This window comes from Carcharodon carcharias, chromosome 1 (genome assembly GCF_017639515.1).
Source record: "Carcharodon carcharias isolate sCarCar2 chromosome 1, sCarCar2.pri, whole genome shotgun sequence".
NCBI classification, from domain to species: Eukaryota; Metazoa; Chordata; class Chondrichthyes; order Lamniformes; family Lamnidae; genus Carcharodon; species Carcharodon carcharias.
The window spans coordinates 189,209,244-189,228,356 of record NC_054467.1 but is presented as its reverse complement, the minus strand read 5'-3'; the positions used below and the strand labels follow the sequence as shown (position 1 = coordinate 189,228,356).

General features: G+C 44.4%; 1 protein-coding gene across 2 annotated transcripts in view; it reads right to left on the bottom strand.

Moving 5' to 3' along the window:
* Positions 1-419: 419 nt before the first annotated feature.
* The window catches only part of stoml2 (stomatin (EPB72)-like 2), a 68,104-nt gene continuing 49,410 nt past the window's right edge, over positions 420-19,113 (bottom strand). For both annotated transcript variants that reach the window (XM_041188725.1, XM_041188730.1), the window contains exons 8-10: positions 10,198-10,277; positions 9,946-10,074; positions 420-2,308 (exon numbers count right to left, since the gene is read on the bottom strand). In XM_041188725.1, coding sequence (XP_041044659.1) covers positions 2,153-2,308; positions 9,946-10,074; positions 10,198-10,277 — 365 coding nt within the window. In that variant the 3' untranslated portion in view covers positions 420-2,152. The remainder of the gene's footprint in view (positions 2,309-9,945; positions 10,075-10,197; positions 10,278-19,113) is intronic.

The window sequence follows — 19,113 nt, the reverse complement described above, 5'->3', positions numbered from 1 at the left end:
GTCTTCAAAGCCTGTCCACCATCAACTCACCTTCTCAAGGGCAACTAGGGATAGGCAATAAATGTTGGCCCAGCCAGTGAAGCCCACATCCCATGAATGAATAAAAAAAACACATGGAAATAGTGACTTGGTAGAGGTGACGGATGCAGTAAGAGTTCAAAAAGAAGAGGACAGAGACCAAGAACAAGTACAGGATCTGGACAGTGAAGAGATTTTGGTCACTCTGACCAATGTTTCTCTGCTGTTCTTGTCTTGCAACACATACCCGGATTTGGAGACCCTTAGGTTGATACAGTCTGGCATCCATACTGTCAAAGGGAGACAATTTAAATTCAGATTCCACAATTCTTTTGTTGAAACATACAGGACTGCTTCACAGTTTTAACGCAGATTCATTTCCAATTTAAATTAAACTACTGTTTTTACTTTTTAACTTTAATCTTTGAAAATGCTTTAGCATTGAACAGTTTATTTTACATATGTATTTGACTGTGTTTCAAATAAACTAGTTGCATTGCATACAGACTTGTTTGCTTTCTTGCATAGTGATCCACAATATATCATACAATACTGGCTATCATGTATAGTGGACAAATTTGGTTCATACAAATACATCTGCTATAAAAGGTGGGAACTGTAGAAGACATAGGTATTCCTTGTCTTGCCTTTGTAAACCTGGAAACTGCATCTGCAACAAGGGTTACAGAAATTCAGTTTGTATAGCCATACCAGGCAGATAAATTTGTCAATTAGATGTGCACGTTTCCCTGAGATGAGGTGAGCTCAGATTCAAAACAGCTAGTTCAGATATAGTTACGAGTGCCAAAGACAAACTTATCCAGGAAAAAAGCAGCTAAGAGGAATGGAAGTTAAAATTTGGCGAAGAATTAAATAATTTGGTTAGGCCACACTTGGAATATTGCGTGCAATTCTGGTTGCCACATTACCAGAAGGATATAGAGGCACTGGAGAGGGTGCAGAGGAGGTTTACCAGGATACTGCCTGGTCTGGAGGTTATTAGCTATGATGAGAGGTTGGAAAAACTCGGATTGTTCTCACTAGAGCGACGGAGACGGGGGGGGCGACTTGATAGAAGTTTACAAAATTATGAGTGGGATGAACAGAGTAGATAGTCAGAAGCTTTTTCCCAGGGTGGAAGAGTCAATTACTAGGGGACATAGACTTAAGGTAAGAGGAGAAAGCTATAGAGGAGATGTGCAGGGCAAGTTTTATACGCAGAGGGTAGTGAGTGTCTGGAATTCACTGCCAGAGGAGTGGTGGAAGCAGGTACGATAGTGGTGTTTAAGAGGCAGCTTGACAAATGCATGAATAGGATGGGAATAGAGGGATACGGACCCCGGAAGTGCAAAATGCTTTAGTTGACGGGCAATATGATCGGCGCAGGCTTGGAGGGCCGAAGGGCCTGTTCCTGTGCTGTACTATTCTTTGTTCGAAGAAGACTGGGTTAAATTACCTCCAATAGCATAAATCACAAATCATAAATCATATATTGTTTGACTTAATACACAATCTGAATTGTTTCTAAAATATTATTAATTTCCTTCTTTTAAAAAAACAGGATACACAAGTATCGATCCCAAAATTTAATTTCTTTGTTTTACCTTTTAATTGCATAGTTTTACTGCAACTATATCACCTGGTCACAATATTTACATTAGTTACTAAGCAGCAGTCTCTGTTTAACCTCTGCCATTTACTAATCTACTTCTTTTTCCATTGACATGACCTATTTGCTGCTAAAGTTAACATCTCATATTGTGGTGACTCCAAACAGAATAACTTGCTCATTCAGGTTTTTCCATTCGCAAGTAAAATGCATACCTATACCCATGTAGCCAAAAAGAAAACAGTGAAACTTTTTTTGATGGGAGAGAAAGAAATAATTAAACATTTATTTTCTCTTTCAGGAAATTAAACATACTGATCCCATCAGTTCAGAAAGACTTTTTTTGTACCCATGATGTGGTTGTACAGGTGGAAACTAAGCTACAGACACCCAACAAAATCAGTTCTTCCAAGAGTATAAAAGTGTTGTGCAATGAGCATCTCACATTTTCATCTCAAATTTCAAAACAGTTTAAATCTGGCACATTCTGCAGTTGCAATTTTCATTCATCATTCAGTAGAAATTTCAGACCATTTTTGACTTCAGAACTTCATTCTCTGAAGGGAATGTTTGACTCCCACCAACCAGTTGGGGTGATTTGTCAGCATGGAAAACATCCATTGTTAGTTTTTCTCCTGCTGCTGCTGGTTTATTAGTCAGGGTACTGTAAATTCCCATGGCCTGTGACGTATAAAATACAGATAGTTTAGTATTCAACACAAATAGCAATACAAACAGCCAAAGCAATAGACCGTAAAGACAACATACATTTTAACACAGAATATACATGAACTAGAAAACTACAAAAACACATTGGCATTAAATACAATAACTAATCTTCAGAAACAAACAACACACTGCAATTAACGTGGTTCGTGACAATCATGAACACTGGAATTCTACCAAATAATAATGAAAAGAAAATGATAAGACATTCCTAGCAAAGGATATCACTCCCCTGAGGCCACCCCCTCCACCCACCTCACCCTGTCTTAATTTTGAACGTGGGCCTGTTCAACGTATCAGTGCATTCCTATCACATTTTAATCTTAACCTCCTTCACATACTGCCTAACAGAAAACATTTGTTTGCTGCAGAAAGAGCAAGTATCAGAAAATAATTGAGAAAGGCATAGCACTGAGGTCTGTACATTTCCAAACCAAATGTAAAGAGTTATCGAATTGATGTACATCAGAGTAGTGGATAAGCTTGTTGGCAGACATAATCAGACCATTTCCCTAGAAATTCTTTCTGCAGGAAAAGAAATCATCATCTCAGCTTCATGGAGGTGTTCTTTAAATAAAGTTTTCAAATTATACCCAGAAGACTGTACAGAATCTAGAAGGAAAGTCATTCACTTAAGAACTTTTAATTGTTCAGAAAAATACTCTCTGCTCCTCTCACACACTCTAACCTGTCTCTTTCTGAACTTGCTGCACTCTGTTCTCTCAGGTCCAACCCTGACTTCATCATCAAACCTGCTGACAAGGGTGGTGCTGTTGTTGTCTGGCGCACTGACCTCTACCTCGCAGAGGCTGAACGTCAACTCGCAGACACTTCCTCCTACCTCCCCCGGACCATGACCCCACCCACTGAACATCAAGCCATTGTTTCCAGGACTGTCACTGACCTCATCTCCTCTGGAGATCTTCCCTCCACAGCTTCTAACCTCATAGTCCACCAATCTCGGATGGCCCGCTTCTACCTCCTACCCAAAATCCACAAACAGGACTGTCCAAGTGGACTGATCGTATCAGCCTGTTCCTGCCCCATGGAACTAATTTCTTGCTATCTTGACTCCATTCTCTCTCCCTTGTCCAGTCCCTTCCCACCTATTTCCGCGATTCCTCTGACGCCCGACATCATATCAACAATTTCCAGTTCCCTGGCCCCAACTGTCTCCTCTTCACCGTGGACATCCAATCCCTCTACACCTCCATCCCCCACCGGGATGGTCTGAGGGCTCTCCGCTTCTTCCTCGAACAGAGGCCCGAACAATCCCCATCCACCACCACTCTCCTCCATCTAGCTGAACTTGTTCTCACACTGAACAATTTCTCCTTAAACTCTTCTCACTTCCTCCAAATAAAAGGTGTGGCTATGGGTACCCGCATGGGCCCCAGCTATGCCTGTCTCTTTATGGGGCATGTGGATCATTCCTTGTTCCAGTCCTACTCAGGCCCCCTCCCACAACTCTTTCTCCGGTACATCAATGACTGCTTTGGTGCCGCTTCATGCTCTTGTCTGGACCTGGAAAAATGTATTAATTTTGTTTACAATTTCTACCCCTCCATCATTTTCACGTGGTCCATCACTGATACTTCCCTTCCCTTCCTTGACCTCTCTGTCTCAATTTCTGGTGATAGGCTGTCCACCAATATTCATTACGAACCCACCGACTCCCACAGCTACCTAGCCTACAGCAACTCACACCCCGCTTCCTGTAAGGACTCCATCCCATTCTCTCAGTTCCTTCACCTCCGTCGCATCTTTCAGATGATGTCACTTTCCAAAACAGTTCTTCTGACATGTCGTCCTTCTTCCTTAACCGAGGTTTTCCACCCATGGTGGTTGACAGGCCCATCTCCCGTGCATCCACCCTCACACCTTCCTCTCCCTCCCAGAACCATGATAGGGTCCCCCTTGTCTTCACTTATCACCCCACCAGCCTCCGCATTCAAAGGATCATCCTCCGCCATTTCTGCCAACTCCAGCATGATGCCACCACCAAACACATCTTCCCTTCAACCCCCTGGCGGCATTCTGGAGGGACCGTTCCCTCCAGGACACCCTGGTCCACTCCTCCATCACCCCCTACACCTCAACCCCCTCCCACGGCACCTTCCCATGCAAAACCTGCCCCTTTACTTCCCCCCTCCTCACTGCCCAAGGACCCAGACACTCCTTTCAAGTGAAGCAGCACTTCACTTGCACTTCCCTCAATATAGTCTACTGCATTCGTTGCTCCCAATGCGGTCTCCTCTACATTGGAGAGACCAAATGCAGACTGGGTGACCGCTTTGCGGAACACCTTCGGTCTGTCCACAAACATGACCCAGGCCCCCCTGTCACTTGTTATTTCAACACTCCAGCCTGCTCTCATGCCCACATGTCCGTCCTTGGCTTGCTGCAATGTTCCAGTGAAGCTCAAAGTAAACTGGAGGAACAGCACCTAATCTTCCGATTAAGTACTCTACAGCCTTCCAGACTGAATATTGAATACAACAACTTCAGGTCATGAACTCTCTCCTCCATCCCCACCCCCTTTCCTATCCCCCTTTTTTCTAATAATTTATATATTTTTAAAATATATTTTTCTTTTACCAGCTTTTCTATTATTATTTTAAAATGTATTTCCATCCATTGTTTTATCTCCACCTTTTAGCCTATTTCAATCCCTTCCCCCTACCCCACCCCCACTAGGGCTATCTGTACCTTGCTCGTCCTACTTTCTACCCTTAATATCCCCATTAGCACATCCTTTAGATAATATCACCACCGTCAACACCCCTTTGTCCTTTTGTCTATGACATCTTTGGCAATCTCTTCTTTGCCTCCACCTATTACTGGCCCTCTATCCAGCTTTCCCTGTCCCATTCCTCTCAACCAGTTTATATTTCACCTCATTTCTATTTTTCTTTAGTTCTGATGAAGAGTCATACAGACTCGCAATGTTAACTGTATCCCTCTCCGCAGATGCTGTCAGACCTGCTGAGTTTTTCCAGCTATTTATGTTTTTGTTTCAGATTTCCAGCATCCACAGTATTTTGCTTTTATATTAAAATACAGTGCAGTATCGTTCTGAATCAAAGATCAGAAAATATTTTCAGGTTTGGCCTCTGATGTGTTGTTATCAAATATTAGCCATGGCAGCAATGGATAATCAAACTGGGGTTCGATATCCCAGATGATGAGTGGGAGAGGGTCAGCCTGCTTTACAGTGACCCCATTGACCACTGTGTTTTGGACTCATTTGGGTTTGACTATGATGTCAACAATGAACAGCTTTAATCTTCTTTGGGCTCACAAACGAAGAATGACAGCTGTACCATTGGAAAGTTACTGGCACTTGAAGAAACTTCAGCCAGCAGACCACAGGTGAGGAGAAAAATAAGTAAGGAAAATAAAACCTCCAAATAACGGGGAGTACACCCAAGAGCTTGAATTTGTAAACTCAACCCTCATGGGATTTGATTTACAAGTTTCATATATGGGACCTGATGTAACACATAAAAATCCATATATACAACATCCATCATTGTATACCACTGTGCACTGATATTTCCTCAAAAAACTCAAATTAGTTAAACACAACCCTCAGGCCTTTACATGTGCAAGACAATTGTCCTGACTAGCACATGCAACTTCATGTACTCATGAATTTTATCATTGTGCTTTAGAAGTTTACTCATAATCATGACCCATGGGCCTCTGATATACAGGCTTATCCTGTCACCCTGTCCACCGGCCTTTATGAATGTGGCTGTAAAGTTTGCCACTTTCGGTACAATTCATATTTTCAAAGATTTTTTTAGAAAATTACGGTTAGTGTCACCACCAATTCTCAATCACCTTCAGTTCTCCAAAATACATACTAACTGACTTTGATATTTGTCACCCTCTAATCCTTTGGCACAATTTCTATTTATAAAGCATTTTGGAAATTTTGATTGTTGCATTGCTATTTCTTTAACTTTTAGGCATTCCTCAAGTCCTCTGGGATGCATATCACCTGTGACTATTGTTAGTCTCATTTGTTTTATTCAAAGTATATTTTTTGCATACTTATCTCGAGTAGCACTCTCGAATCTTCCTCAAACACGAGTCCTACTACGCTCACCTTCTTATAGTGTGAAAGCACCACCTTCATTTTCAAGTAATCCCATTCTTTCAGTTGTGTTTATAAAAGCACTATAGTTTTCCTTTACGTTAATTGACAGTATATCTTACTACATTAGCTCTCCGAATCATTCCTTTTGCTCCCTTTTCTCTAACTTTCATACTTCAGTTTTACTCTGCATTGTCCCTCTATATTTATTATCTGCCTCTTTTTAAGTCTCATTTTTGCTATAGTTCCTCCACCTATCTATGGCACCCTTGCTTTTGAAGTACGCCTTTGCTCCTGTAACATCATAATATTTAAATTTCATTTTTCCAAACAATTAGCCTCCAGCTGGGCCATTGAAATTAGTTACTTCCCAGTCCAATACTTACCTGTTATTTGTCTGGCGCACTGACCTCTACCACGCGGAGGCTGAGCGTCAACTCGCAGACACTTCCTCCTACCTCTCCCTGGACCATGACCCCACCACTGAACATCAAGCCACTGTTTCCAGGACTGTCACTGACCTCATCTCCTCTGGGGATCTCCCTCCCACAGCTTCCAACCTGATAGTTGCCCAACCTCGGACGGCCCGCTTCTATCTCCTACCCAAAATCCACAAACAGAACTGCCCCGGTAGACCGATCGTCTCAGCTTGCTCCTGCCCCACAGAACTCATTTCTCGTTATCTTGACTCCCTTCTCTCTCCCCTTGTCCAGTCCCTTCCCACCTACATCCGTGATTCCTCTGACACCTTACGTCACATCAACAATTTCCAGTTCCCTGGCCCCTACCGCTTCCTCTTCACCATGGACGTCCAATCCCTCTACACCTCCATCCCCCACCAGGATGGTCTGAGGGCCCTTAGCTTCTTCCTCGAACAGAGGCCCGAACAATCCCCATCCACCACTACTCTCCTCCGTCTGGCTGAACTTGTTCTCACGCTGAACAATTTCTCCTTCAACTCCTCTCACTTCCTCCAAATAAAAGGTGTGGCTATGGGTATCCGCATGGGCCCCAGCTATGCCTGTCTCTTTATGGGGTATGTGGAACATTCCTTGTTGCAGTCCTACTCCGGCCCCCTTCCACAACTCTTTCTCCGGTACATCGATGATTACTTTGGTGCTGCTTCATGCTCTCGTCAGGACTTGGAAAAATTTATTAATTTTGCTTCCAATCTCCACCCCTCCATCATTTTCACGTGGTCCATCTCTGACACTTCCCTTCCCTTCCTTGACCTCTCTGTCTCAATCTCTGGTGATAGACTGTCCACCAATATCCATTACAAACCCACCGACACCCACAGCTATCTCGACTACAGCTCCTCACACCCCACTTCCTGTAAGGACTCCATCCCATTCTCTCAGTTCCTTCGCCTCCGTCGCATCTGTTCCGATGATGCTACATTCAAAAACAGTTCCTCTGACATGTCCTCCTTCTTCCTTAACCGAGGTTTTCCACCCACGGTCGTTGACAGGGCCCTCAACCGTGTCCGGCCCATCTCCCGCGCATCCGCCCTCACTCCTTCTCCTCCCTCCCAGAAACATGATAGGGTCCCCCTTGTCCTCACTTATCACCCCACCAGCCTCCGCATTCAAAGGATCATCCTCCGCCATTTCCGCCAACTCCAGCATGATGCCACTACCAAACACATCTTCCCTTCACCCCCCTTATCGGCATTCCGTAGGGATCGCTCCCTCCGGGACACCCTGGTCCACTCCTCCATCACCCCCTACTCCTCAACCCCCTCCTATGGCACAACCCCTTGCCCACGCAAAAGATGCAACACCTGCCCCTTCACTTCCTCTCTCCTCACCGTCCAAGGACCCAAACACTCCTTTCAAGTGAAGCAGCATTTCACTTGCATTTCCCCCAACTTAGTCTACTGCATTCGTTGCTCCCAATGTGGTCTCCTCTACATTGGAGAGACCAAACGTAAACTGGGCGACCGCTTTGCAGAACACCTGCGGTCTGTCCGCAAGAATGACCCAAACCTCCCTGTCGCTTGCCATTTTAACACTCCACCCTGCTCTCTTGCCCACATGTCTGTCCTTGGCTTGCTGCATTGTTCCAGTGAAGCCCAACGCAAACTGGAGGAACAACACCTCATCTTCCGACTAGGGACTTTACAGCCTTCCGGACTGAATATTGAATTCAACAACTTTAGGTCGTGAGTCCCCTCCCCCATCCCCACCCCCTTTCTGTTTCCCCCTTCTTTTTTTTCCCAATAAATTATAAAGATTTTCCTTTTCCCACCTATTTCCATTATATAAAATAAAAAAAAAAACCCACTAGAGCTATACCTTGAGTGCCCTACCATCCATTCTTAATTAGCACATTCGTTTAGATAATATCACCAACTTTAACTTTAACACCTATGTGTTCTATTGTACTATTGTTGTTGACATCTTTTGATGATCTGCTTCTATCACTGCTTGTTTGTCGCTACAACCACACCAACCCCCTCCACCTCTCTGTCTCTCTATCTCTCCGCCCCCCACACACACACCTTAAACCAGCTTATATTTCAGCTCTTTCCTGGACTCGAACTCAAGTTCTGTCGAAGGGTCATGAGGACTCGAAACGTCAACTCTTTTCTTCTCCGCCGATGCTGCCAGACCTGCTGAGTTTTTCCAGGTAATTCTGTTTTTGTTTTGGATTTCCAGCATCCGCAGTTTTTTTGTTCTTACCTGTTATTTCTCTTTTGTCTTTAAGTATTGCAAATGTGAACTCAACTAGATTATGGACATTAGTTACTAAGTATTCTCTCCACGGTTTATTTCCTGCTATGCTACCCAGCATGTTACTCACAATGATTAATTCTTTGTTCTTCTCACAACCACCAAGTAATAATATTAGGTATTTCTATTACCTATGTGTAATTGACAATTAACACTCATTAAGGAGTCCCACGAGATAAAGGGTGTTCATCTGCCCATTGAATTGGCAGAGGATAAAAATTCTTTATTTCAATGACACAGAGGCAATCTATTAAAATCTGCAATAGATGCCAAAATATGATAAGGGAAAGAAAAAAAATGAAAGATTTGATGAATTTTCTGATTCAAAACACTGGCAGGATTTTATGCTGGGGGATTTTACAGTCCCACCGAAGTCAATGGACTTTTGAATGGTTCACTGCATTTTACAACCCCGCCCCCGCTGTGACGGGGCCATAAAATTCCGCCGGCTGATTCAAAGGTCCAATTTATCACTCACCGAGAGATGCTCAAAACTCACTCAAACTAACCAAACTACAACATGAATGGATATCTTCAAGACTATTTAGAAAATATATATTTTCAGTAGAAGAGAAACAACTATACCAGTGCCATAAAATACATAAAACAGTTAGATTTTTGAGTAAAATAGCAAAACTTAAAACACCCTTAAGGCTGCCACCGATACTAGTTCTTTGCTTTGGGTTTCAAATATTTTACAAGACTGCTAAAACGCAGATTATCTTAAATCTAAAATGTTAGGTTATCCATCTTACCTGTGTCACCATGCTACTGATATCACCCGTATTTGAAGGAAGAAGAATTGTGTTGGTCTGTTTGGCCAGGTTACTAAAGGCAGACACATACTGCTCGGCTACACTCAATGAGGCTGCTTGACTTCCACACTGTGAATCACATGAAAGGAAAAAAAATGAAGAAGTGTAAATTCTTGTTTTTTCCTTCATTCTATTTAAAATCAAAAAGCAGATTTTAATGTACTTCAGCTCTGTGGATTCACTCTTTCATACCTGTTGACTAAGAACTTCAGAGAGCATTTGAATGGCTTCTGCTTTTGCCTTTGCTTTTGCTATGACTGCATTAGCTTCACCTGTGAACAGTTACGGAAATGAAATATGAAAAGGGAAGCGTACATCATTGAAGTCAGACACAACACATATATGCATCAAACAATTCAGCTCCATTTTTAACATCAACATTTTTTTTTTAAAACCAACAAATACTTAATAAGATTGACTTGACGAATTTTGGTGGATTGCGAACCAGATACCTAGTAAAATTCCATGGATTATCAGTCTAGGTCATAAATATATAATCTGGAAGATTAAAGAACTCTGAAAGATGGTTTATTTTTATTACGGTTCTAAATGTTGAATTTGATAAACAATGAAACAAACTGAACTGAATAACAAAAATAAAATAAAAATAAAACGTAGGAGCAGAAGTAGGCCATCGAGTCTGCTTTGACAGCCAATGATATCATGGCTGATCTGATAATCCTCAATTCCACTTTCCTGTCTTTTCCTCATAACCTTTGATTCCCTTACTAATTGAAAATCTGTCTATCTCAGCCTTGAATATCCTTAACGACCCAGCCTTTACAGCCCTCTGCAGTAAAGAATTCCATAGATCGACCACCCTCTGAGAGGAGAAATTCCTCCTCATCTCTGTCTTAAATGGGCGATCCTATGGTCCTAGACTCTCCTACAAGGCGAAACAACCTCTCCACATCTACCCTGTCAAGTCCCCTAAGAATCTTATATTTTTCAATAAGGTTGCCTCTTATTCTTCTAAACTCCAATGAGTACAGGCCTAACCTACTGAACCTCTCCTCAAGAAAAAATTGCCTCTCTGTGCATCAGTTTTGCACCTTTGATATTTGTAAATTTTAACATAATTACGACAAGAGCTTATAAATACAACATACAACACATTACCTCGTAATCATTCCAATGGATAATTTTGGGCAGACTCTTCTGTTCAGCGAGCGGGGGAGAGGGGGGGGCAGGGCCCACTCGCCGGTGCATAATATTACACGGGGTGATGTCAGGCGGGTGTCCTGACCGCATCACACTGCGTCATTTAGATTTTCAGTTCGGCGGGTGTGCAGCCGAATCGCTGCACGCCCGCCTAACTGTCAAAGGCCTATTAAAGCCATTAAAAAAGTAATTAACATGATTAATGGACCTGCCCGTCCAACCTTAACGTTGGCGGGCAGGCCAGGAGCTCAGGCGGACTTCTGAAAAAACACAGGCAGGATGAGGTTTCATGAGGATGTTAAAATTTTTATAAAATGTTCAAACAAAAGAAATTGACATGTCCCAGCTCATGTGACAATGGCACATGAGTGGATGTCAGTAATTTTTCCCCCTTCCTTATTGAAATTTTCAAACCTGAGCCGATCTCACTGAGGCAGCACTTTGCCTCAGGGAGACCTGTGCACTCTTTCATGCGTTTGTGCACTCCCCCCTCCGCCCGCACAGGGAGATCAATCCCTGGCGGACGTCTCGCTGGGTGGGCCTTAATTGGCCCGCCCATGTAAAATGGTGGCAAGCCCCTCGATGGGGGGCCTGTAATCAGTGAGGTTTCATTATAGTTACGGATTCTTAAAGTTAAACAAACACAGGGAGCAGTATCATAAAAAGTTCATGGAGGGATTGAAGTGTTTGTGTTGGTTTGCGTTGAAATAATCTAGCATCTAAATGGAGTCACCGAGACATGGTTAATCCAGAACTATGAAAGTGTGTGTAACATACAAGGGTACAGGATATTCAGGAAGGATACAGGGTTAGAAGAGATAGGGGAATTCTTATATGTAAGAAGCAAGAACCCAAGAACCAGTAACACAAGATCCTCTATGTCTCAGAGCTGAGCTTCAAAATCCACATCCTATCCACAACCTAGGCCAGTTATTTCCACCTATGCTGCATTACCAAATCCTAGTTCAGCCTCACTAATGCTGAAATCTTCACCAATGTTTTGTCACCTTTGGACTCAATTTCTCCCATGTTCTCCCATTTTCTACCTTTCATCGATTTCAACTTGGGTAAGAGTCAGCACCCTGCATTCTGTCAAAAGTAATTCATATGGAAGGCATTAGCATCTTTGACATGCTACCAAGGCTAATTCAAGATCTACATGGTGACCCAGGAGCACTGGTATAACTGGAGAACAAGTATGACTGGTGCATGTATCCTGCTTATAACCCTGTTCTATCATAAATAGATTGGATCCTCAATGACAATGGCACATGAGTGGATGTCAGTAATTTTTCCCCCTTCCTTATTGAAATTTTCAAACCTGAGCCGATCTCACTGAGGCAGCACTTTGCCTCAGGGAGACCTGTGCACTCTTTCATGCGTTTGTGCACTCCCCCCTCCGCCCGCACAGGGAGATCAATCCCTGGCGGACGTCTCGCTGGGTGGGCCTTAATTGGCCCGCCCATGTAAAATGAATTTCTGTTTGCTGTGCATAGCCTGTTTGTTGCACTTGTGGTTCCTTTAAGATTGTCAGAAGTCCACGAATGTGGGCAAATATGCACATCTTAAAGGGAACTTTGTTTCTGTGGGGCCTGTTTGTTCCCTGCCTGGTACATTCCAGATGCTGCACAGCTGTGCACAAGTGCAGCTTAAAGGAACATTGTCCTCAACCATATGCCTGTAGGTATCAGCATTATTGTCAGCCAGAATGTGATTCCTTCAGTCTAATGATAGAGATTGAGTCTTGAAAAGAGATTTGATAGGATGTTATAGAAGTACAGAAAACACAGGTTAGAGCAAGTAATCCCAAACAAAACACCAGGCAGCAGCCATTGTGTTAGTTATAAAGGCAAATTCAGTAAATATTTCTTCAGAAGGCGAACAGCTGGTATAGTTTCCCATTAAAATGAAATTTAAAAATTTATAGATGTTTTAATGGGAACACAGAGGCTATTATTGTGGAAGAATTATAAAAATGGGCTGAGAGCCATTTTCATATCTTGTGAAATCTAATCAACTCATCAGCTGTAATGTAAAAACTAGTGATATTAACCAATGTAAAATCCGTAAAGAACCTTAAATATTAGCGGCTTAAAGCCGAAGGACGTGGCTCTGTATGCGCAGATCTCTATTCAGCTCTCCCACAGCAATCCAGCTATGTGTGTAACAGGGAAACCTCCAGAGGCAAGACAAAACATTTCTTGACTACTTTTAGATACCTCCAAAAAAGCAGTCAGTTCATGATGAAACAGTTGGAAGCTTGCGTGCATGACACCCAAGCTGCCACCTTTGTCACAGTAGACATGCACACAGGTTTAGATGCTGTATACAGCCCAAAAGCTGCTTTTCATCAGCTGCCAGGAAGGCCAAGAAAATGGGTTAATCGAGACAACTTAGTGAATTTCTCTTCTCTCCTGGGATATATTTGTTTTTCACAGCAAGGTAGAGTTTGGGATGCTATTGGAATGGGATAACAATATCTCCAATGTCTTGTAGCACTGTGCTACCCTGCTCAAAGATTCTTTCCCCCTCTTTGTCCTATTTTGCTCACTTTCCAACATCCCTTGTCAAATGCGTATGCACTTCATTGCCACCAGCACTGTCCCATTCACCTAACTGGAAATATGCTGGTTGCTTGCAGCAATGGACAGTTCAGTTTTGCTCTCCACTGGAGATGTTGCATAAAGTTAGCATTAAGTGTTCAGTAGCTTTTTGGGTCTTTTTTACTTTCCTTGCTACAGATATTTTTAGCTTGCAAATTTTAGATCACTCTCATAAATTAATTTCAACTGCCTATGTTTTTAAGAATATCTTTACTGATCTAAATAGCCAGTTAAGTTTTTGGCAATGATCTGCCTCTTGAATTATTTTTAGCTACTGGAATTATCTCTCTCCCAACTTTGAAAAGTGACACAGCATCACTACCTTAAAAATAAAATCAGAAAATGCTGTAAATACTCAACAGGTAAGGTCAGCATCTGTGGAGACAGAAACAGAGTTAATGTTTCAGGTCGATATCCTTTCACCAGAACTGAACGGGAAAATCTGAAGAGTGGCCAAAAGTCAACTGACTCTTAGATGTTCTCCAAATTTTCTTGTCCTACCCGCGACGATGCCCCACCACTGGCAGGACTGGAAAATCCCGTCTATTAACTAGATTTCCCTCTTCAAAAAAACTGCCAGATCTGCTGAGTATTTCCTGTTTTTAATTTCAGATTTCCAACATTCAGAGGACTTGGTCTTCCATCACTACTTCAGACCCTGTTTCAAGTTTAAATGAATTTATTTTCAGTATGCTGATGTCATCTGGCTCCACCTTACCACCACCTCTCTCTAAAGTGTCAGACTGCTTGTCCAACATCTAGCACTGGATGAGCAGAAATTTCCCCCAATTAATTACTGGGAGGACAAAAACCGTTGTCTTCGGTCCCTGCCACAAACTCCATTCCCAAGCTACTGATTTCATCTTTTTCCCTGGCAATTGTCTGAGGCTGAATCAGACAGCTTGACCCCAAGATGAGCGTCTGGGCATACATCCGCTATCACTAAGGCCGCCTATTTCACCTACATAACACTGCCTGATTCCTCCTTTGCCTCAGCTCAATGACGCTGAAAGCCTTATCCATGCCTTTGTTACCTCTAGATTTGGCTATTCCAACACACTCCTGGCAGCTTCCCACATTCCGCAAACTTGAGATCATCCAAATCTCTGCTGCCCATGCTCTTAATCACACCATGTCTCGTTCACCCTTCACTCCATGCTCGCTGATCTACACTGGCTCCCGGTTAAGCAACATGTTGACTTTAAAACTCTTATCATTATTTTCAAATCCCTCCATCATCTCTCCCCTGCTCTAAGTCTATAAGGTTCTCCAGCCCTTAATCCTCCGAGATATCTACACTCTTCTAATTCTGCCGTTGAACGTCCCTGATTTTAATCGTTGCACCACTGGGGGCTGTGCCTTCTGCTGTCTAGGCTCTAAGTTCTGGAATTCCTCCTTAAACCTCTCCACCTCTCTCATACCTTAAAATCTCCTATTTGATCAAGCTTTTAATCATCTGCTCTAATAACTGTTTCTGTGCTTTGGTGTCAAACTTTACCTTATAATTTTTATTTGTTCATGGGATGTGGATGTTGCTGGCTAGGCCAGCATTTATTACCCATCCCTAATTGCCCTGGTTCAGAGGGCATTTAAGAGTCAACCACATTGCTATTGGTCTGGAGTCACATGTAGGCCAGACCAGGTAAGGACGGCAGATTTCCTTCCCAAAAAGACATTAGTGAACCAGATGGGTTTTAATGACAATCAGCAATGATTTCATGGTCACCATTAGACTTTTAATTCCAGATTTTTATTGAATCCAAATTCGAACCGGGGTCCCCAGAGCATTACCCTTGGACTCTGGATTACCAGTCCAGTGACAATACCACCATGCCGCCGCCTCCCCCTGTTCCTGTGAAGCACCTTGGCATATTTTATTACAGCATGATATAAACACAAACTGTTGGTGTTGTTGAAAATGAAGCAAATAACAAACAGTGACATATCACACATATTTATGGCAAAACTTCTGACCAACTTCTAAAATAAATTAAAGGTGTTACTTTCTAATACTAACCTCTTTTGTAAACATAAAAGGGGAGTTTCTCATTTTTAAAAAAGTTTGTTTCCAGAGTGCGGGTGATGCTGGCAATACAATGGCCTGAATTTCATGCTTAACGTGTGCGTAAATTGGAGGGAGCAGAAGCGAATGTGGAATCCGCTCCTGGCCACAGTGGCATTACAAACACGATTTCATGCTGGATGGCCAATTAAGGTCCATCCGGCATGAAAACGCGTCTTCTGAATGGTTGAGAAGGGTGGGGCAGGGGCCTGCCAGGTGCCAGGTTCAATAATGACCCAGAGGGCACTTTGAAACTGGTAAAGGCAGCTCCCTGAAGACTGCCTGGGGAGAATCTTTGGAGTCTGTCCAGGAGCCTGGAACAATGGCCTCAATGGCTAGAAACGTCAGGCAGGGGGGCAAGTTGGGTGGGGCACTTGGCCCCGTTTCTCGGGCCAGTACCTCGCGGTCCTTGTGGAGGAAGTCAGTGTCAGACGGGACACTCTTGTACCCAGGAATACCAGGAGGAGGCCACCGCACCAGACCAAAAATGCCTGGGAGGAGGTGGCAGCCAAGGTTAGCGGCCATGACGTGCAGCGTACATGGGTGCAGTGCCGCAAAAGGTTCAATGACCTGCTGAACTCGGCAAGGGTGAGTATCAAGTTGGCATGGATCAGTGTGGAGAAGCGTTAAGGGCTGACCGCCCCCCCTGTGGAGCTCAGGGGTGCTAGAGTCTGAGTGCCAATTGTCCCCGATGCCGGAGCTGGATGCTTGGTTTAGAGCCTTGTGGGTTGAGGGATGTGACTTGGATGTGCCCTGAAAGTTGTTCCTCAGGTGGGGTGGGCCAGGTTGCAATGGCGCTGCAGGTAGAGAGTGGACTCATCAATGCTCCTCTCCTTTCAGGAGTAGAGGAGCCATAACAACATAGAGAGGTCAAGGACAGGTGGAGGCCCCTCAAACCTCCTAATTTTGACAATGTAAGAAATGGATGCCTTGGAGCGGGAGAGCCGCCACCGACCTTGGTCAGCCGGTCATGGAGAGGCTGGGGTGTCAGAGGAAGGTAAGGGTGCAGTGCACAGAGGTGAGAGTTTCGGATGGTGCAAACATTCTTGTGCAGTCTCTTCATTGATGGGAGCCTCAAATCTGGAGTCTCTACTGATCATTGAAAGACGATGGCACCATGATGCAGATCTCCATTGTCTCACCAGGGCGTCTGGCATGCACAGTGACAGCGTGATGACTTAAACTAATGATACGTCGTTGTTCTCCCTTAGATTCACCAGCATGCACTCAAATGCAGGACTCTGAAGAGCCACCCTTGATGCCAGAGGACCACGGGCTTTAAATGCACCTGCGTCACACCCGCTCTCTGAACCAGGCACCAGCGCAGATACCAGCACCTCGGTGGGCATTAGATCATCAGCTTGAATGTGGGTGCACTGCTGTGAGGGCACTTCACACTTGCTTGAGGAGCAGGTGGAGGCAGAGAGTGCCCAGGGCGCCGGCACTCGGAGGACTGCTGGAGACCAGGTCCATGCTGAACTGAAGGCAGATGATGAGACTCTGGAATCGTCTATTAGGCGGCAGATGCTGGATGTCCAGCGGGATTTGCGGGGAGATCTGGTAGAGATCCATGAGGGTCTGCGTGCCATGGTCTCCATGATGGAGGAGTCCATGCGGAGCGTGAGCACTGCGTTGACCCTCATCGCTAAGCGCACTGTCTCCTCCATTGAGAGAGTGGCAATTCTCATGGAGAGGCAGATCCAGGGATAGAATCAGGTGTTCCTGGGGTTGCGCTCAGACCTGCAAGCCCTCACACAGGCTATGACCTCAGGTGGTCAGTGCCAGTGTGGGAGATGGATGAGGCACCCAGTAGCCCAGCTAGGTGCCCTCCCATGGTTTATATTGTGGATAAGTTTAAATAAATTAGCTTTGTATTAAAAAAAAATGGCAAGCAGGGAGGTCCAGAGCAACCTCACATTGGCGCACAACCTGCTTGTCATCTCTGCGGGCTTCTCTCGGGGCACGCTGAATGACTGCAGCAGCTCCTCCGCCCCTCTGCCAGTGACCGTGGCATCTGATGAGGCTGCAATGATTGGGGAGGTGCCAACAGTAACACTGGTCACTTGCTCCCAGGTGGGGCCAGCACAAGCTCCACTGGCCAGAGGCCAACTGCCAAGGTCATCAAGGCCAACAGGACAGCAGAGTCAGCAGGCTGTCTCCAATGCGACTGCCAGCGAGGGGGGACAAGAAGGTGCAGCACTTGCAAACATAATTTTAAGGCACCATAAGCACAAGAGGGCCTGTTCACGGGTGATCTTCTGTTCTGCCATGTTTTGTTAATATGTTTACTGGCGTGGCCATTAACACTATATATAGTTATGGTCATTTGTTATGAGTGTCAACATGATATAAATTTTGCTTTTGTCTTAATGGCCTGAGTATGCTTCATTTGTTTTGTAGGTGCAGGGCCCACCAGTGTCTAATGCTGGACATGAGTGGCTCTAAACTTTATTGCACAGGCACTGAGTGGACTTTGGATTCAAAGGAAAGGGTCATTTCAAACATCCAGGATGGAGGCGGCCCTCCCTGGCATGAGGTGGAAGCAGATCTTTGGCAGCCTAGCTGAAGGAACATTGCATCAAGGTGGCCCTGGTGTTCCTGCCTCCCTGAAGGATACAGAGGTCAGTCTCCATACCCTCCTCATTGGACTCCTCTTCTGACTCACCAAAGGATTCATCAACTGTGGCCTGTGGAGGTGCCTCAAAATCCTCTTCCTCCAGTGGGTCCCCCTTTGCCAGAGCCAGATTGTGGAGAGCACAGCAAGCAACCACTATCAGTGACACCTGCTCTGGGGCGTATTCTAGTGCTCCCGCTGAATGGTCATCAGAAGCGCATCTTCAGAAGACCTACAGTCCTCTCTATCACCACCCTTGTGGAGGCATGACTCCTATTATAACACTGCTCTGTCTCTGTTTATGGGTGGCGAAGAGGCGTCATGAGTCATCTTTCCAACCTTGTCACCCAGCAGCCATCCATCCAGTTGAGTTGGACCCTTGAACAGCCTTGGCACCTGTGAGTGTCTGAGGATGTAAGCATCCTGTAAGCCAGGGTACCTTGCACAGACTTGCTGAATTTGCGTCTTGTGGTTACAAACTATCTGGATGCTCATTGAGTGGAAGCCCTTCCTGTTGATGAAGGCACCAGGCTGACCCACTGGTGCCTTGATGGCCACGTGTGTAGTCAATTACACCCTGGATCCAGGGGAATCCAGCAATCACTGCAACTCCTCTGGCTCGCTTCATCCATACAGAAATTAATAAATGTCATTATCCGCCTTAACAG